Consider the following 18,842-nt stretch of genomic DNA (forward strand, 5'->3'; position numbering starts at 1 on the left):
TCAAAATGGGAAGACCAAAGAAAGAATAAAACTCATGTAAAGCCAAACCATTAAATCTGCTATGAATTGAACCTGAGATACTTTAGCTCCTTTCATGCTAATTTTTCAGATGTATCTCAAAAAAGCATTTTTATTTAAAAGCCAAACACACTGTATGTGATATATGAAGAACAGTAAAACACACAGAGCTTTAGCATGTGAAAGAAACATGTTGCAGTTATGTCAAATACTGCTTTTTATATTTTATTAACAAAGCAAGCATCCCTGGAACTGGGTCTATATAAAAAGTATTCCATTGACCAATCAGAATACAAGGGAGTTATATAAATTTATTTTATGCAACATCGATTAGTTTTGAAAATTCCCATTTTTAATGTTTTAATTTCATCTTTTATTAAAAAAAAATCCCTAAAAAGGACACAACCCGCAAAAATACAATCTGTATCTGCTCTATATTTACAGATAACTGGTCACTATTAAGGCACAGATTTAGAACTAACATTTTTATGTAGCAAGTCAAATATTTGTGCATAATATAACACTAACAATACGGTACACTGTATTGTCATATTCCCTTTGTGGAATCAAAATAAGTGAGAAATTTTATTTTTCCAGTGTGCTCTTCTCTTGTGTGAAGTCCTATTGAAAAATAATGTTAATGGGAAATTCTTCACGTTGGTGTAGATGATATAAGCACTGCTCAGCAAAAGACCACATCAACTTAATACTGTAATAAAATCAGTTTCTGAGTATAGTACTGTCTGGATACATAGTATGTACTTATGAAAGACTAAAAAAAAAATATAAATCTAAGAGTGTAAAGGGGTTTTGATGCTTTTAAGTTTAGGCAAAATAAGAAGGGGTTGCAGAAAATTCTGTACAAAGTGTTGCTGAATATTTATTTCATTATTATGAAATTATTAAAATATTTTATAAAAATAACACGACAGAATATAATTCAATTTGCAAACACTGGTCTTGCAAATGCAAACATTTAAATGACAGCTTATCAGTAAGCACATAAGTAGGCCATCTGCATGGAACTACCTATACACTTAGGAATAAGCACAAGTGTAAGTAGTTTTAGAGAATTAGAAGTTGTGGCTTCCACAAGGGTTTCCATGAAGTTGTTCTTACCCGTGTAACACACATACACACAAATATTTCAGAGATATGTGGATACTCACTTTTGGCATTTGAGCAGAGTAACTTTGCTGTGAACAACTGTGTGCATAGAAGATAAAGCTTGATCCATTCAGATCTGTAGTACAACTTTAAAACCAGAGGAAGCTAACTGCTACTTATCTACAGGGAAAGTCACCCAGTTATACACCATTAAGTAGATATGGCTGAAATGATTACTGAGCAGTTATTTTTTTGCTAATCACAACAAGACTTCATATTATTGCTTGATCATCTATGCCCTCAAGTAATAGTTCCTTTAAATTCCCTTTCTGTGTGCAAATTTCTCTAGACATCATTTTGTATTCTCACCTTACAAGAAAGAATAATCCATGGAAAGTGTCAAAATTATTCTCACACCATTTTTGCATAAAACCCAACTACTGTAATTGTTACTCTAATGCCTTCTGTTAAGAGCACTTGACAGTGGTTTATGTCCATCTCAAAAGGCTTGTACACTGAACATAAATAATACATTACAGTAGAGGTAATTCACAATAGTTCTCATGGGAATGCTTTTCAACAAATTAACGCTTGGAAACTTCATATTGCATTGCAGAAAGAGGCACTTTATGAATTCCTTCATTATATCAGAATCCTTCATAAATTCATAACAAGACATTTGCAAAGACAGAGGAATAATATTGCCAAATTATTTGGACTTTCACAGTATAAGAATGCAATACTTAGCTCTAGCCACTTATAATATGGACTCTTTCTGTTGAACATAACTTGTTTCAGAAATAGTTCATCTCTAGGGTTTCAAACACTTCTGCAGCTGACAATTACAAATCTAGATTGAACAAAACAGATGCTATTACACCTATTTTATGTAGGTCACTTAATTGCTGCATGCATAGTCATGTAAGTAATATGTGTCGTTTATTAAATGGCAACAGTGCTGTCTTGTCAAATTAGATTAGTTGTCCATTTAATCAAACTGACAGCCCAAAGCTCTAGTTTGATGAATGCCTTTCATTCTCTACCATAAATCTGCAGTAGATCAGTTTAATCTGTTATGAACTGTAGATGTATAGAATCTAAAAATAAAAGTCTGATATAAATAAGCGTCCTTTAGTGGCAGGGTACTAAAAATAGCCCTTTTCTTTGAGACAACCATTAAAAACAGTTTTTAGCATAACAGGTAGCAGTTAAATATGATGACTACAAAGGGTTAATATTGCAAAGTCCATTTTGGTCTTTCATTGCATCTCTTACAGTGAGTATTATTGCAAGCAGCTTCATAACAGCATAACAGGACTGGTCCACTACCAAGTGGTTTGATTTTAGAACAATCTCTTCAGATAACTACCGGGAGACAGAGGTGGGGGGAAATCTGCAGAAGAACCAGTTTCTAGTACCATTATAGTGAGATGTGACAATGTAGGAACACCTGAAAAAAATTTGATTAGTGCCAATATAAAACTTGATATGGAAATGAAAGAAATAGATTTCCACAGGACAAGAAATCGAACATGTAAAGTGCAGAAAGACCTCAATAATTATTTTAAGCAGTACCAGAAAAATCCATCTTGATAAAACCAAAATCTATGCTCTCTGGCATCCCAGCTGTTCATTCTTCCTTCATTCAACAAGGTAAAAATTCAGTGCATACATTATAGTTATAGGTAATAAAATACTAAACAAAGAACCCTACATTATTATTATTGCAAATTCTGTCCAATCTACATGAGTAACAAGTAACCCACATTTGGTGTTTGAAAGACAACAGACAAAATGTGTTTTCTCTGTTCTTTTGGCACAGAATTATGCAGACAAAATGCTTTGGTCCTTGACACCCAAACTCCCAAAGTGCAGAGGTGGTGTGCAGTGAAGGCTGTCCACAGGATTGCCATGCCCATCTTTACAGCTGACTTTCTGAGCCACAATTTAACTGCTACCAGCGACCGCTGACACTAGCAATGTCCGAATGATACTGACGTGGTAGTCTTCCACTAGCTCCACCTTCAAGGAACGAGGCACGTATATTTGATGGGTCAAAGAGCTTTCTTCGGTTTTTATTCAGTTCTATAAAGGTCATACACACACAAAACGCTCTCATCAGAAATGAATTTTAATATTTTGATCTAAGCCAAAACCAAAACTTCTGTTTAAACAAGATATTTCAGACAGAACAGTAGGACCTGAAGATGTCTGAAGTCCTCATTCAATTTAATGAGTTCAACAGCATAGCAAGAGTGCCAGCTTAAGACTGACAGAAGCTGCTTGGGATGCAACCTCTATTTGGTGCAATTCTCATTTGGCACCGATACAGTGTGGAGTAGATAATATTTTGCAACATTGCTTTAGATCAAATTGATCTTACTGAAGCACTTTAAAAAGGTTCTGTTATAGTACTCAAAGGCTGCAATCCACCTGAAGAGGCACACAGACCATATGGCTGCAGCACAACCATGTGATGTAAACCGAGGTGACAGAAAAGCTTTTTAGTATCTTGTTTATTTCACAAAGCACAATTCTTTATTTTAGCAACACTAGAAAAATGTTTTAATAAGGACTGCTAGAAAAAAAACAGATGCTCACCTCTCACACACGCACCCTAAGCTCGTATTAGCAATTGTTCATCCAAAATATTTTTCCTTTCCCCACTTTTTTATTCTTGTAAACAAACTCCATGATAAATAGAAATCACTGAAAGATTACATAGATTTTCATGATTGCTACTGAACTACATACTTTGCATTTTAAGCTCTTTATGCCACTGTTTTAAACTTATTAAAAGTCTTCACTAACAGCATCAGCTGGAGACGCAACTGGGAGAAAAGGGATCTAGTGTTACAATGAAGTATCTGCGGAAAATTCTTCCTCTGCTACAGATTCATTGCCTATACAATGATGACAAAGCACTTCTATATAATATGAATCTCATTCTTTCTATTATAACTAGGAAAAAAGTCTAGTTATGCATTGCTTAGATTTGCAAAACCAAGCAAAAAAAAAAATAATAAAGCAACCTCCCAAAGAACCCTAAAACCAAAACCAAAGACCCCACCCAATCAGGCCATTTCTTCCCAGTAAGATGATTACTCTGGTAATCAATGAAGCTTAAAAATGCCAGTCCTGACTGGTATCCAGTGCCACTGAGACTCTGCAGAGCCTGTAATCCCAGAGCTTCTGCGACCTATAGTTTTGGGACATAAAGTTCACAATCTGCTGTGAAACAAACTTTCTACCAAGGTCTAACTTTACAAGGGGACTTAGGACTATGCAACTGAAATATTACTGAAATCTTATAATTCTTACTGCAATTTTATTATTGGTAATGTGAAAGCTCTATGTAACATGATTTTAAGCACCTTCTGATGAGGGTCAAGCCAAAATGACCTCTGTGCACTAGACTCTTCCTTTTCAGTCTTTCCAAGATCCTTTGCCAACTATAAACAGACAACTCAAGTGAAAAGAATACAAGCAATACTTAAAACGTGTTATTTACCAGAGATTGCAAGCAGCAATGAACAAAAAATTGAACATGTTATTTACCAGAGATTGCAAGCAGCATTTTTCTTCTGGCACCAAAAGTGGTAATTCCCAACTCTTTCAAATCTTGGTCAGTAAGAGTAAGGAATGTCTGCAGATCAATCTAGAGTAAAAAGAAATATGAAAATTATGCAAAAAGGTCTCTCCCCAAAATTAGTAAGCCATAAATGTGGTTCAGAATACTCTCAGGTTTTTTTCCTACTTCATTTTACAGTTCCTTTGCCAACCTTTGCAAACTGCAATCATTGCTTTCTAGTGGCTTCTTCACATAGTTACTCAATTTGCTACTCCACACTTCTGTCAGATAAAAAGAAACTAGAAAGTGAGCAGTTTAAGAAAAGCACTGAAAATCAATTAATGTTTTTTCACTGTGACGTGAGATTTCAAGTGTTTACAACAATTGCTACAATGTACCTGGGAATAGCCAGGTATGTGTGTCTGTAGACATGGTAGGTGCTTGAGACTATAGTAGGTTAGCAGAGGATGATTGCTCAACTACTGGTGACACAGTTGAGTTACAGCACCAAGCGTTCCAAAGTGCATGCAACCGTGTATGTTTCGGGGTTTTTTTGCTCCCAATACAATTCAGAAACATAATAGAAAATTCACTCTGGCCAAACTACTTGACTCATCTCACATGTAATCAGCAACTCTTGCAGTAAGAAAAACCAAACCAAAACCCCACCTACCAAACAAAAGCCATCATGTGTTAGAAATCAACAGACATCTCGCCTTTTTACAACAGTGGCTAAGATGACAGGAAAGGATTAATGACTGGACAGTATGGGTATTATGGAACATGCAAGGTGTAAGAAGATAAACTTGATGAATCATAGACAGAATTGAGACACAGCGCGATTTGTTCAGATTGAAGATTGACCCCACAGCACTTAAGCAGCATGATTAGAGACGGAAATGCTAGAGGGAAACTCCCCCCAGACTGAGACAGCAGCAATACACTTGCGTGAACTCAGGACAATTCTGTGAGAGCATATACATAAGTGACTTATTGTGCAGGAGAAGATACAAGCTTGCTTCATGTCTATTCCTGAAATACTGTAGTACATACTTGAATGTGCCCTGGTGTGCAGACTTTTTGTCTCATGGAAGCAAATCTGAAGCTAAATATTGACACACGAAAGCAACATGAGCTATATGAATAGAAGATCTTCTTGGAGTCTGCACTTCATGAACATGTTCATGGTTCTCAATGACATGTCAATCTGTGCAAAAACCAACTTCGTGTGGTCTGTTAGTTTAAAAACACAGGTGAAAATACGAGACCAGCAACTGGTGCAGACCCCACTGCTGATAACGGTGCAAAAAGCAGACATATGGGTCCAGAACACAGGAATATGCCAAATCTAACTACGGGCCTCCCCTTGTACCACAAGATACGGACACAACCCACACGGACCTCTGTTTTGCTCCTCAGTAGACCCCATGCTATCAGTGTGACACATACACTTCCCACATACAACAGTGCTTTCAGAACAAGCTCAGGGACTCTATGTCTAAGCCTGCAAGTCTTGTGGCTGGGCTTGCTGTACTTTTGTGACACAGTTGAATTTGTCACTGGCACAAACTATCTGCAGATAACCAAGTTGGCTCTAGCTATATAGTATTCTGCAAATATTAAATACTATCACTTCAACTAAATTGAAATTAGTTGGTGCAGAGGAGGAAATCACACAGGTGACTGACCATATCTCTCAGTTGGGAGTGGAAGCCAACTGTGGAAGTCAAAGTCAACTGGCACACAGGGAAAGTTTATAGTACTCAAGTCCAGGCTGGCTGTCTGAAAATTGAAAGATGTATGATACAGCTTTGAAAGAACAGTTCATGAGAATCCTGTCACAAAGCAGACTTCTTAGTGTCTTTGGTCAAGAGAATAGTGCTGGAAAACATGCTACAAACACAAAGGTGTCTTTTGAATGAACACTAACCTCTTGCTGTTGGAATACATCTGTGTATTTGCCCAAGCCAAGCTTGCTAAACAGCTCAGGCAGATCAGATCCCTTGAACAAACTGTTCAGGTTACAGCCATTGCTTCCTGTCAGCGAGGAAATGCAGTCCATGTAATTACTGCTACTGAGATAGTGTTCAGCTGAAAGAGAAGTGCAACTTTAAGACACATCACAGAAGTGCACAATTTTCTGTCACATCAATATTGTATTCAGTTAGATCTTTAAATGGACAAAACATTTAAATGTTTATTATTCAGAAAAAAAGCCTCTTAGTGGTCTGAGAGAACAAATAGCATAAGGCAAAGTTTTTGTTTTCTATGAAAAAATAATCGGGTAAGTCTTTTAAGCAATAAAAACACATTATTAAAGTGTCACATGGGTACAACTCAGGAACCCATACAGGGGAAAGAACTGCAGGAGATGCTGTTGCTTTTCCTCCTTTTAAGGCTTCTCCTCTTTTCTGGTGAATATTTTGGAAAACACCAATGCACACAAATGCAACCAGCCCTTTTTGGTCTGGATGAAGAGAAAGCCATGCCGGAACAATTCCTGGTAAAGGAACTACATAGCAGCTACATCATTTGTCTAGCATTTTAGTACAATACAGACAAAAATAATAAATGCAATAGCTTTATAAAAGACTAAAACTAGAAATAGGATCATCATATAATCTTAAATTGCATGTCTAAAAGGTTCTTGAAAAAAAAAGTTTCTTAAAAAACCCCAAGAAACCTGATTTAGCAGTGCAATCCCTTTCTTATGTGTGTACATATTAATAGTACACAAACACGTAGTTCTTAATTATTTTTCCTTATGCTGTAACAAAAGGATAGCTGCCAGGGAGTGTTATAAGGCATTTGTGCAAATGGGGCTGCTGTGAGCGCTCCCTCTGTCATTACAGACACAAGAAAGAGCAACAGTGGGTACATAAGAGGCTTGCAGGAGGCAGAGGATACTTTCCCAGGTGAGTAAAATTAAGATTGCCCCAGAGACTTCTGCTATGGCCTTCACTATCAAGCACCAACAAGATGTGAAAACCACCACTTTTTTACAAGTGGTTATGCTACATTTCGTGTTTTCTGGGCACAAACTGGATAGAAGCATTTGGGATAAGATTTGCAGAGTTTGGAGAATTTCTATCAATCTTAGCTCCATTTTGGAAAAAGTTTTAAAATACGGTTAGCCATTCAATGTTGAAAATGTGAACATTAAGTTTGAGAAATGAAGCAATAGCTAAAATGATTTTTTTAGACTTTAAACACCAGTGTTTCATTTTTTCTGCTATCACATTAAGATAATAACAGAAAAGCCCAAACAGAAATTCAGGGCATATGATACAAGGTCATGTATTGAAAATTGAATATTAAGAACTACTTCTTACTGGTGCACTCAGGAAGCTTTATTTTAAAACAAAGACATTCAACATTACTATGCAACTGTGGCAATGAAGACTTACATTTTAGTACCCTGGCACCCATACATTAAGGTAAATGCGTTTGTATGAGAAACTCATAGCTATTTCTTTTGTCCCTCCTCCATGCATTTCCTACTCCAGGAAAGCTACAGCTGCTATAGAACTGCTTCCCCTACAGCAATGTATTCACTTTTCTAATAGTCTTCTAATGCATATGTAAATACATTTTTAATCCTTATTTATTTTGATTAACCTAGAGTTTCTATTTTTGTCCAATTAATCTGGAAGCCCCAATGGCTTGATTTCAAATAAACATTTTATCTCTTTTGTTCTGTGGTATGCACAATGTGGTATGCAGCCATTCATAGCTGAACTAATGTTGTTATTCCTGATTTTAAAAAGCAAGTATACTAACCATGAATATTTTCTCTAATTGAAGCTATCTTTTCTTTGGATGTCCACCTTATACTATCTTTGTACTTTGCAGCTAATTTCACCTTTAGGTTTAATTCACATTTGTAAGAAGAGTAAAAACAGCCATAGTAATAATTTCCCCATAGAACACCCAGTATTCTCTACCTCCATTTCTCTCTTTCAGAAAGGTATATATTAAGTTGTTTAAAAAAATAAATCAAAAAAGTCAACTGAAGCAAAATTTTAAGTTTCATTTATTTAAAAAGTAATTACAAAATTTATAGCCTATGTCCACACAACCCAGTGTTTAAAATCATGTGCTAGGCCATGCCAAACATATGGATAGTTTTTTTTTATCACCATAAAGAGAATTATGGTTTAAAATTCAGTGTCAGCACAGATTATGACTTCACCAGGGAGCAGCAAATAGCCCAATAAAGACCTGGCTGTTGTATTGGTATCAGAACAGAACAATGAGTCTAGAAAGAAGCTTTTATACAGGTCTGTTTTCAGTAAACTTTGAAAATCCCTTTCCAAGACAGCAAATAGCTTTCAGCAAGCATGTCTTAACATTTAAAGGATTTCCTTAAAAGCTTTCCTTTTGGACCATTATTTGTGTATCATGTTATACAATCCTGCATATGCTTTCACTTTTCAATTTGTAAAAGTAGTTTACTTCATGGTTGTTGGTAATTTAAATGCCTAGTGATGCCAAGAAACATTCAAATAAATATTCATTGATATCAATATGATTTTTTTAATAAGTTGTTAAGAAATTAACCTGATTTATTTTGTTTTCGCTTGGGGCTGCCAATTGAAGAGACAAATTCATTATGAGCTGTGGGTCCAAGCCCATTACGGTCTCTCCAGTTATCAGACTCACTGCCATTTCCCAGGTGCTCCCGACTGTTGGACCGAGAAAGAGACATTGATGAACCCTGCAATTCACAAAAAGAGAATTTGGGCAGTAAACAAAAGTTTCATTGTGACTCAGATGTTTTCTTTGAAGAAGCGTTGTTAAAAAAATGCAGCCTTTAATATTTGCAAACATTCTTTTGGCAGTTGATCAATAGCCAAATAATCACAAACTGGACACAAAACCAGCAGGTGTGCTTAAAACATTTGCAGTTTACAGATTTTAAGCAGAAGTTATTTAAAGACCATGCTTCAAAATAAGTTGCACAGTATTTCCAAGTCTGTTTCCAAAACATTCCATCCTATCAAATTCCCACATGAATTCTAGACAAAGCAATCCACCAACTACACCCCTGCAGAGGGAAGAGAACATAACAGAATATCTATCTGAAGGCAACTGGATCAAGTACACAATACTTGACAACACTACTGTATACAGTACAACAACAATAATTCCACACTGGTTTGTGAATTCAGATTATCTTCTTTTTTAACACATTATAATATTCTTATAAAGTACTAATTATCAGTTCTGAATGTTCCAAAATAAGGGAATGGTATTTCCTGACAGCAGCTTTTAACTATGGAATCGGGTGGGAATGTACCTGAAAGGAGATTAACATTATTGATACCACACACTTACATGAGTAAAAGTTGTGTAACCAAATAAGCAAGTTAATTTTATACACTTGCATCAGATTCCAATTTAAAAAAACCCAGCACAACTTAGGAGGCAGCAATCTTCTCTGCTATTCAGGAAAATTGACACCACTGAATTAAGAAGGCAAAAGCTCCTTATCATTGCCAAGACCTGAAGATGTGAGCTATGTTTCTTACAACTCAACAAATTAAGAAAAGCAGGAATTGACTACAAGTCTTACAGAAGACCATCACTGTCTGGGGGAAAACCCCACCCCAAGTCAGTCAGTATAGAAAAGCCTGTAAAAAAAGAAAAAAAACCAAACACAAAACCAACCCCACAATGATTCACAGATTTTGACTGTGGCTTTTTCTCTCCTCCTAGTTACTCCTGAAACCTCATTATATGTATTTAAATAATTTGCATATATTATGTGTATTCAAACCTATTACATATAGTTGAATGACAGAAAAATTTCAGATGTCAAATGGGGAACACCAAGGCATAGTGTTAATATGGTTGAATATTTCTTTTGCATTAAAAGTTAGATACATCCTAGAGAAGAGTTGTATGAAGTCCCATTCCTGAAGAAACATACTATTTACATTTTATGTAAGTAGGACAGAAGAAAAAGGTGTCTCTGGAATCTGGGAAAGATTGCAGCAAGTAAAAGCACCATTAAGTAATCCAGAGCACCTCTGAAAAAAGAAAGTAAGAAATTCCCTGCAAGATTCCTATGGTGGCACTCTAGAGAGACTTGCTGGACCTGTGGCTGCCTTCTCCCTGTGAAATTTCTGGGCCCAGTGAATAGTGCAAATAGAGAAAACTCTTCCACTTCTACAGCTTTATCAACAGAAGGTAAGATGAGCTACACACATTTCTTATTCTAACATTCTGCTCCATCATGTGGTGATTCACATTACATAGTTTATCTATATATACACAATGTTTTAATTAGGTTACAAAATTTCTATCACTTCTCTACAACAGTTGAGACATTTGGTCCTATATGTTGCTTTCAGTTTCTTTAAACAAATATTGTCAGGCGCAGACTCCTTATAAAGCTAGTGTAAGATTTAAAAAGCAGACATAATTGTGTGTTGAGCTGAATGTGCTCGATATGCCTTAATATTTACATAACAAACATTTTTCACCTACAAAGAAGAAAGCTAAAAATCCTATCTGCAAGACTTGTTTTTAGAAAAGTCAAACATCTCTCAAGAGAAACAACTGGATCATTCACTTGAAGTGAATTTCCACTCAGTATAGTTTTTTATACCTCATACGTTGTTGTCATAGATGGCTTGTAAGATACATGATTCGCTCTTCTTAGTTCCTTGATAGTTTCTGCAGGCATAGATTTAGAGAATCCCAAACCACTCCACGTATTTGTTGGAGTCCTCACTTCTGTTACAACTGGCTTCTTCAACATAGCTAAAAAAAAAATAATAAAAAATATAGAGACAAATAAGTAAATCTCAACCTTGATAAAGGTATGGAGATGATAATCCCAAAGTCATGTATGTAAATGGACTTCAATCCACCAAAGAGTAAATTCTAAAAACTTCCACCTGCTACAGCTAAAAACTTCCACAGCTTGAATCCTATTCTTAAGGCAATTTCTCTCTGAGAAGATAGTTAAACCCCATAAGGCTGCAAGGAAGCCAAATGAATTATCTGTTTCAAAAAGGGGAGTTCCCAGTTTTATTTTTGACCAAAGCTATGGTTAAGTCTCTTACCAATTTTGTAACTTAATTTATCCCTGACACAAGAAGTAACTTTGGCAATATGACAAACATCTGAAAATTTAATTTGCATCCAAATAAAATCAAGTATTACAGCTATGAGGTTTCTGGAAAAAAAAAAAGAAACCCTCAAAAAAACAACCCCCAGAAAACCAAACAACCCAAAGCAAAACAAAAAAAAAAAATCCCAAATCCACAAAAACAAACAAACAAACAAACAAAAAAAAAAAAAACCCAATCGCAACATAGATCATTTCCATATGGATACACTTGCACAGAGAGCATTCCATCCACAAGTTATTTTTACTGTATTTTATACTATGTTGGCATTAAGAAACTTTTGAAAACATGAAAACTATAATACAAACATAAGCTTTAGATTTGCTTAATAATCTATTGCAAAACTAAAAATTCAGAAAATTCTTGCAGCCGTGTACTAAACTTCTCAGAAGTCACTGTTCATCCACATACCTTTGGTTGCTAGTAGCTTCTTCTGTTCATAGTCAAATGCCTAGAAAGAAACATGCAGAAGAACAGCTTAATTGCCATTCTGAATAAATGTCATTCCAGTACTCAGCTCTTGTAAAAACAAAGGTTTTGAAAGTGGCCAATGAATATATCTAGGAGAAATCTGAAGTACTACAACAATAATTTGACAGTAGTCCAGTTAGAGCCTTAGTAAAAATGTTCACTCAACAATAGATAACAGATTTTAATTAACTATTTGATATCCATTTGAGTGAGGCTGCAGCAGTATTTACAAACTTTTTAGGCAGAATTTTGCTTTGATTTTTTTTTTAGTAAGACATTTTCCAAGCATATTTCGCTTTCCTTGATCATCTGTTCTTAGCATTTAAACATTCCTCAAAAGTACAAAATTTATACTATCTTAAACAGCAAATCTAGCCACCAGAGTTATGTTTAATAATCTTTCAAGTCTAGCTGTCCATGCAGTCATGTTCCGAAAGAAAAAGAATTTCAGTTTTGAAAATTAAAATCCCTTATTATGTGCACTACTTATAAAAATAGAAAGATTTGAAGTTTAATTAGCCCTGGTTAAAAAACTTACACTTCTTTAAATGACAGACTAACAAGCCTAAACAAATGCAACACTACAAAAAAGTAGAAACTTGGCCTGAAGTACACTTGGCCTGAAGTGTAGCCTAAATTTAATTCACTACTTGAAACAACTAGATGAATAACTAAGGAAAAAGGCTGCAAAACACTAACCTTAATCTTGTTCCACTACTCCATGCAGTCTAGTTAGCCCACACACTGATAGATCTATATTGGAAACTACTCTGAACCTACGGCTTGCAAACAAAGGGCTCTCTCTAGGGGACGTATGCAATAACATGGACTTAGTCTATAGTAAGCTGTAGTTAGAGTAGGACCAGTACAAGAAAAAAAATAATAAAATATATAGAACCATAGAATAGTTAGGGTTGGAAAGGACCCTAATCATCTAGTTTCAAGCCCCCTGCCACAGGGAGGGACACAAATATGTAGTGTAAAGCAAAAACAATGTAGTTACTCCAGTAAGCCCCCCCTCCCCCCGTATATGAACCTGAAGCTATTGGAAAAAAAATTGTTGACACTGTTTACGAAAAGTTAAAAAAAAAAAGTCTTCTGTAGATCTAATTTGCTGTTCTCAAAGCAATAATAAGTTTTTTTTTAACATACAAATGATGCTTGTGTTGACTGATACAGATATCCAATTTATTCTGTACTTATATTTTTCTTATTCAACACAAGCATAAGGGCTTTTTTGTCTTCTTAAAGACTTATAGTTTACAACTGTCTTTTCAGTTGAAAGTGTTAACAACTTTACTGGGAAATGCTGTTACTGAAATGGTAATGGCACGTCAGTCTACTAGTCAACAGTCACCTTTGCATTCTGTGGTAATTTCACTTTGCATTTATCAAGTTTTGCTCTAGATTTGGCTTTATTCAGAGATGCTTACCTGCATGTTTACATATGATGGCTGTGGAGCTAGGCGTGCTCTTTCAGAGTTCTGCTGGGCAGCTGCTGCTCGCTCTGCTGCCCGTTCGCTTCCAGGAGCCTTTTTATCAGCCATGGGACTTTCAGAAGTGCTTAACTCTGCATCTGAGAGCAGTCTCTCTGCAGTACTGGGGGAGAAAAGTCACTGTTAACTCCAGCTTTCTTTCTCATAAAGCAGTAAACATTCAATGCCATTTTGAAAATGAAGCTCTATCTTGAGAAGTTTGGCAGCAAAATTCAAGAAATGCCAGTACACAAGCATCTCAGTGTTTTTAGAAATATTTTCAAAGTGTCAGCTTTCCCTTTACCTGTTTCTCCACCAGTGAAACAACACATGTATTGCTGCTTCCTATATTACCAAGTATAAGGCATATAGATACAGATTCGAGCTGTCTGGTATGTGGAATTACCACAAGCAATCCCTACAAAGTGACTTCATATTGTTTAGCTTTGCTCAGGCCAGCAGTTCAGCAGTTCTACCCAGACTGATAGTAGCGAGATAAAGAGAAATGCATAATGGGGGCTAGGAAAGTTAACATGGGTTCTAAAGGCTTTTAAAGCTTCAATAATTGTAGTACTACATACCAAACTACATCTTAATGTAATCTTTCTTTCAAAATAATAATTAAAACAAATCAGCCACATTTTATGCCTATTCTACAACTACAGTATGAGCTCTTAGGTCAAAGCAAAGTGATTATGTTTTGATGATGTACAGTAACCCAGAAAAATGCTCTAAGGAAACTTTAAGCACTGTAGCCTCAACAAAAAGAGCAAGACATACAAACAAATGACTGACATATAAACAACTGAGTCTGGTTAACAGGAATCCTTGGATTTCTAAACAATGAGAGCAGAATTAATGAGAGAGACATCACAGTTTTAACAGTGTAAATGAGGTAAGAGAAAATATGCGTCTCAAATGAGTGACAATAAACAGTTCCCAAAAGGAATAACAAAAACACTGCTTAAAGTAGATCAGAGAAAACATTGCGTTGAGCTCAAAACCTGTGTTGCCAAGACATATGACTCAAAAGAGCCTTTCCCAGTGCTGCCTCATTAAAAAAAAATCCAAAACAAACAAGCAAAAATCATTGAGACAAGGTTTTGAGAACATTCTGTTATGTCCTGAATATCATTTTTCTAAGAAGAAAACAGCCTCAGGTACACACAAAAGGGAAAAGGCTGTCAGTCAGGAATTGTTCTTAAAGCAATCAATAAGAAAAGTGCAAAAATGTATCCTTTAGAAATAGGTAATGAAAGTGCATCTGTAAAAACATCTCCACTCTTTTGTGGAGGAGGAAAGACATTTATTTTTTTTTAAATCAAAGAAAAATATACAAAAAGCATTCAAGATTTGCAATTATCAGACAAACTGGAGGAAGCATATTAATGCCTAATACGATTAACAATCAAGCCCAATTTAATCCAGTTCTTTATCTTATATCTGAACCACCCGTTCTACCTACAAAAAGGTGTTGAGTATATTTGCATGGCAAAAGGTCTGTTATTTGTATATTTAACTTACTGTAAGTAAGAGTTTTTGGTGCCTTGCAGTAATTCAACTGTTTGTCTCTTAGCACAGGCCTGTGTGGAAGAGCTCATCATCTGCTTCAGATCACTGGTATTTGCTGAATGAGATGGACTTCTTGGCATGCCCACTTCTACAAAAGCATCATTGCAACCTACAAGACCAATAAAGAGAACAGTTAAACAAAAACCTTTTTATGTTCTAGTGAACTTGCTGAAGGAATGCCAACTAAAGAACAAAGCCTACTCTTTCTCCTCATAGAATTATTGTAGTCATTAGGCATAACAACTTGGTCAAGGTTAAGTCGTTAGAAATGTAAGTTCAGACGCATAAAAAAGGTGTTGGTATTCATAAATACAGCAGACACATTAAGTATTTTCCTTTTCTGAAGACTGACAGTTAGAAGTGGCTAAGTATTTTGAACAAATTTGATTTTATATCTAGTTTTAATAAACTGTGCCAGGTGCTCAGACAACTTCTGATGAAATAAAAGCTCCTCACTTACTGTTCAAATATCTTTTCAGTATGTTTTTACAAATATTTGTCACCTTAATTGGGAAATGCTTTTTATTCAAATCTGCATTTCAAATGACCACAATCCTTAATAAAAGAGCTTCTCCTTGTTGAACAGTATTTGAAGGCAACAAAGCCTTTACTTGAGTTTAAAGGGGAACTTGCTTTCCCTCCCTCCAAGAATGATGGAGACAATTAGTTCCCTTAGCTTCTAAAATGCAACATAACTTAAATGCTGTCATAAAACGTAAATATATTCCATCTGCCAGTGTCATCCAAGTTTGATCTACACAACTTTTTGCATAACCTTTTCAAAGGCATTCTTTTGTTAAAAAAAATAGAAAGAAATAGTTACAACATTATTTGAATCAGTAGAGACTGTTTTAAGCAATGAAGTTAAGCTGATGTAAAACATATTAAAGTTTTCAAAGATTATCTCTCTCTGCTCTTAAGGAATTACAAAAAAAAACAACCAAACAACCCAACAAACAAATGCTACAGGTGCAGTTACATTTATTTAAGGTGTTTCTATTAACAGTACAGCTCAGCTACTACAACTTCTGTTTACTCCTTTGACAACAAATCTGGGAGTTCCAGTGATATTTTCCTTCAACATGGCTGCAAAACCAATGTACAAGCAATATATTTACATTTGTTTCATGAACTGTACATAGACTCCATAAACACAAAAACCAAAATGTCAAAATCTTACCTTCTGCACTATTTGACTTGGAAGCTACTTGTTCTGAGGCACCATGAGTACTTTTTTGTCTTACTGGATCACTGTGGTTTGTGCTCAACATGTTCTCTCCCAGCGATGTGGCAGACAGTGCAGCATACTTGATATTTGAGGCCTGAAATGATTGTCAAAAATTATGAACACGATTGTTTTGCTTAAGGAAATATTGAAAGAATTTCCCTTTTCTATCTGAGCAGGAAAAGAAGAAATTCATTCCCAACAGAGGAGAACAGTATGTTTGAATGTTCCATTTGTCCATCTTTAAGTCCTATTTTGACAACAGAACTGTTTATTTCTAAACTTAGCATGTTTACGAATCTATTAATATAGCTGGTTTTCTCTGAGATTTTCGTAATAGAGTACTAACAAACAAATCTGGTTCTCCAGAGATAATACCACTTACCTTCACATGACCATTTAAAGAAGCTGAGCCTTTTTTACTCTCTGATTGCATGCCATTAACATGGACTTCAACAGGAGTCAAGCCTGGTGGTGGAGATGGAGTATTTTGACTGTAATTAGGTACTCCAGACAACAGAATACTTGTTAAGGTTGCTTGGGCAGTGGATGGTATCATTAGGTGTGGAACAGCAGAAAAACCTGTAACAAAATTTGGTCATGTCCTGATTAAGTTTCTCATTTAACTTTCTCAGATGTTATAGGACTTTATATAAAATCTCTGTGTAGCCTTGATACAACACTAAACAAGTTTCCATTAGAACTGCTAAAACCATAATGCTTTATCTAACCATTACTTTGTAGGTTAACAGTTTTGTATATTATATAAGATGAAAGCATTACATTGACAGCGTGCTGCAAGTTTATATTAAATTATAACTTAAATATAAATATAAATATTTATTCATCTGTTTTAAGATAAATTTATAGTTCTAAAGAATGAATGATTCCAAACTTTTCAATTGTCATTCTAATGACTTAGTGTTGACCAGTTCCTTTAATTCACATTTAACATCTACCAACCTGTGGTACTTGTGTTAGCAAGAGATGTTGCCCATAATGTGGGACTAGGTGTGCCTGAACTTGGACTTTGCAAGGGACTCACAGAGCTATTAAGGGCATTCAACAGAGAGTTCGGAGCAGTTGATGTGTTGACTGACAGGGCTGTTGGACCTAGAAGTCCTGCAAAAAATTGTGCAAATCAAAGTTTAGCTAAAACTTAAAGAACATATTTCACAAAAGTACCAATTAAAACCAAACAAAACCCCACTAAATTGCACCAGCATGTATTTTACAAACAAATTTTAACATTAAACCTGCTGTTACCTTGGTACACAAAGCACATTAAGAATGCTTATTCTTAAACTAGGAATTACATATAGAAGAGGAACTGGAACATCTTTTGTGTCCTTCTACTGGACTCCAAATACTGTCATAACAGAGTCTGCACCAGCTGCTTCTCAGCTTCACCATCTCTTTGTATCCCCTCTATTACTTCTGTCAATTTATTTCAGAAGCAGCATCAAAGAAAGCAACTGCACTACAGAACCTTACTTTTATTTCAGACAATAATCTTTTGTCAGAAGCTCATATGAATGAAACAGTACTTCCATACTAAGAACTATTAAATTTCTTTTTGCATCTTCAAAAAACGACCTCAAATCATCCCTCAAAATGCATTGCTTATTCCCAAAGCACTTCCTCAAACCAGCTCTTCATGTAGGAGCATTCACAAGGCAGTTCAGCACCCATACTTTGAAGAGGTTAAAAAAACAATTCCAAAGTGCAGAATGACAAGAACATTGACAAAAGCAGCACTGAAAACAACAGTCAAATGGCACAAACACTTGCCCCGTGTGACTCCCAAGAACGCATGTGTCATGGAATTACACAGCACTCCTGGATGGCAGGTCAAAAGGAGCATGGTGGTTACATGAGCTGAGTTACATGAGAACCAGTGTCAAGATTTGTGACTAAGCTCCCCGGGACTGCTTGGTTCTCTATGCATTTCTGGCAATAGGGTACTTCCAGAGCTTTAAACTGAAAGTCTAATTCCAAGTCTGGACTAGACATTTGTTCTATAAAATTACATTAAGATAGAAAGCTTGCACATTTCTGTCCTAAATTTCACACTGCTAAGTAAGGTCTATAGTACTGGCGTGCGTATCCCTCCATTACAGCAAGATACTGCCAGAACTGAAATGTGCACTAGCCATGTTAACTTTCATAGTACTGTTAACAGGCTTAAGTACCCAGCCAAAATCAGGACAGTGTAAGACATCACAATATTAATGAAGACATATTTAATTTGAAAATTACGCTTC

The 18,842-nt window shown here is 35.7% G+C and overlaps 1 protein-coding gene across 1 annotated transcript in view; it reads right to left on the reverse strand.

The window, feature by feature from the left end:
- Positions 1-309: 309 nt before the first annotated feature.
- The window catches only part of BICC1 (BicC family RNA binding protein 1), a 111,005-nt gene continuing 92,472 nt past the window's right edge, over positions 310-18,842 (reverse strand). Inside the window, exons 11-21 of the mRNA XM_061374075.1 lie at positions 17,542-17,700; positions 16,964-17,160; positions 16,534-16,675; positions 15,306-15,462; positions 13,740-13,905; positions 12,247-12,286; positions 11,310-11,464; positions 9,257-9,413; positions 6,627-6,787; positions 4,684-4,783; positions 310-3,210 (exon numbers count right to left, since the gene is read on the reverse strand). Of these exons, the coding sequence (XP_061230059.1) occupies positions 3,080-3,210; positions 4,684-4,783; positions 6,627-6,787; positions 9,257-9,413; positions 11,310-11,464; positions 12,247-12,286; positions 13,740-13,905; positions 15,306-15,462; positions 16,534-16,675; positions 16,964-17,160; positions 17,542-17,700 (1,565 nt within the window). The 3' untranslated portion in view covers positions 310-3,079. The remainder of the gene's footprint in view (positions 3,211-4,683; positions 4,784-6,626; positions 6,788-9,256; positions 9,414-11,309; positions 11,465-12,246; positions 12,287-13,739; positions 13,906-15,305; positions 15,463-16,533; positions 16,676-16,963; positions 17,161-17,541; positions 17,701-18,842) is intronic.

This window comes from Neopsephotus bourkii, unplaced genomic scaffold (genome assembly GCF_033783945.1).
Source record: "Neopsephotus bourkii isolate Nb327-2 ecotype Australia unplaced genomic scaffold, CSIRO-AGI_Nbou_v1 NB_1634, whole genome shotgun sequence".
NCBI lineage: Eukaryota > Metazoa > Chordata > Aves > Psittaciformes > Psittacidae > Neopsephotus > Neopsephotus bourkii.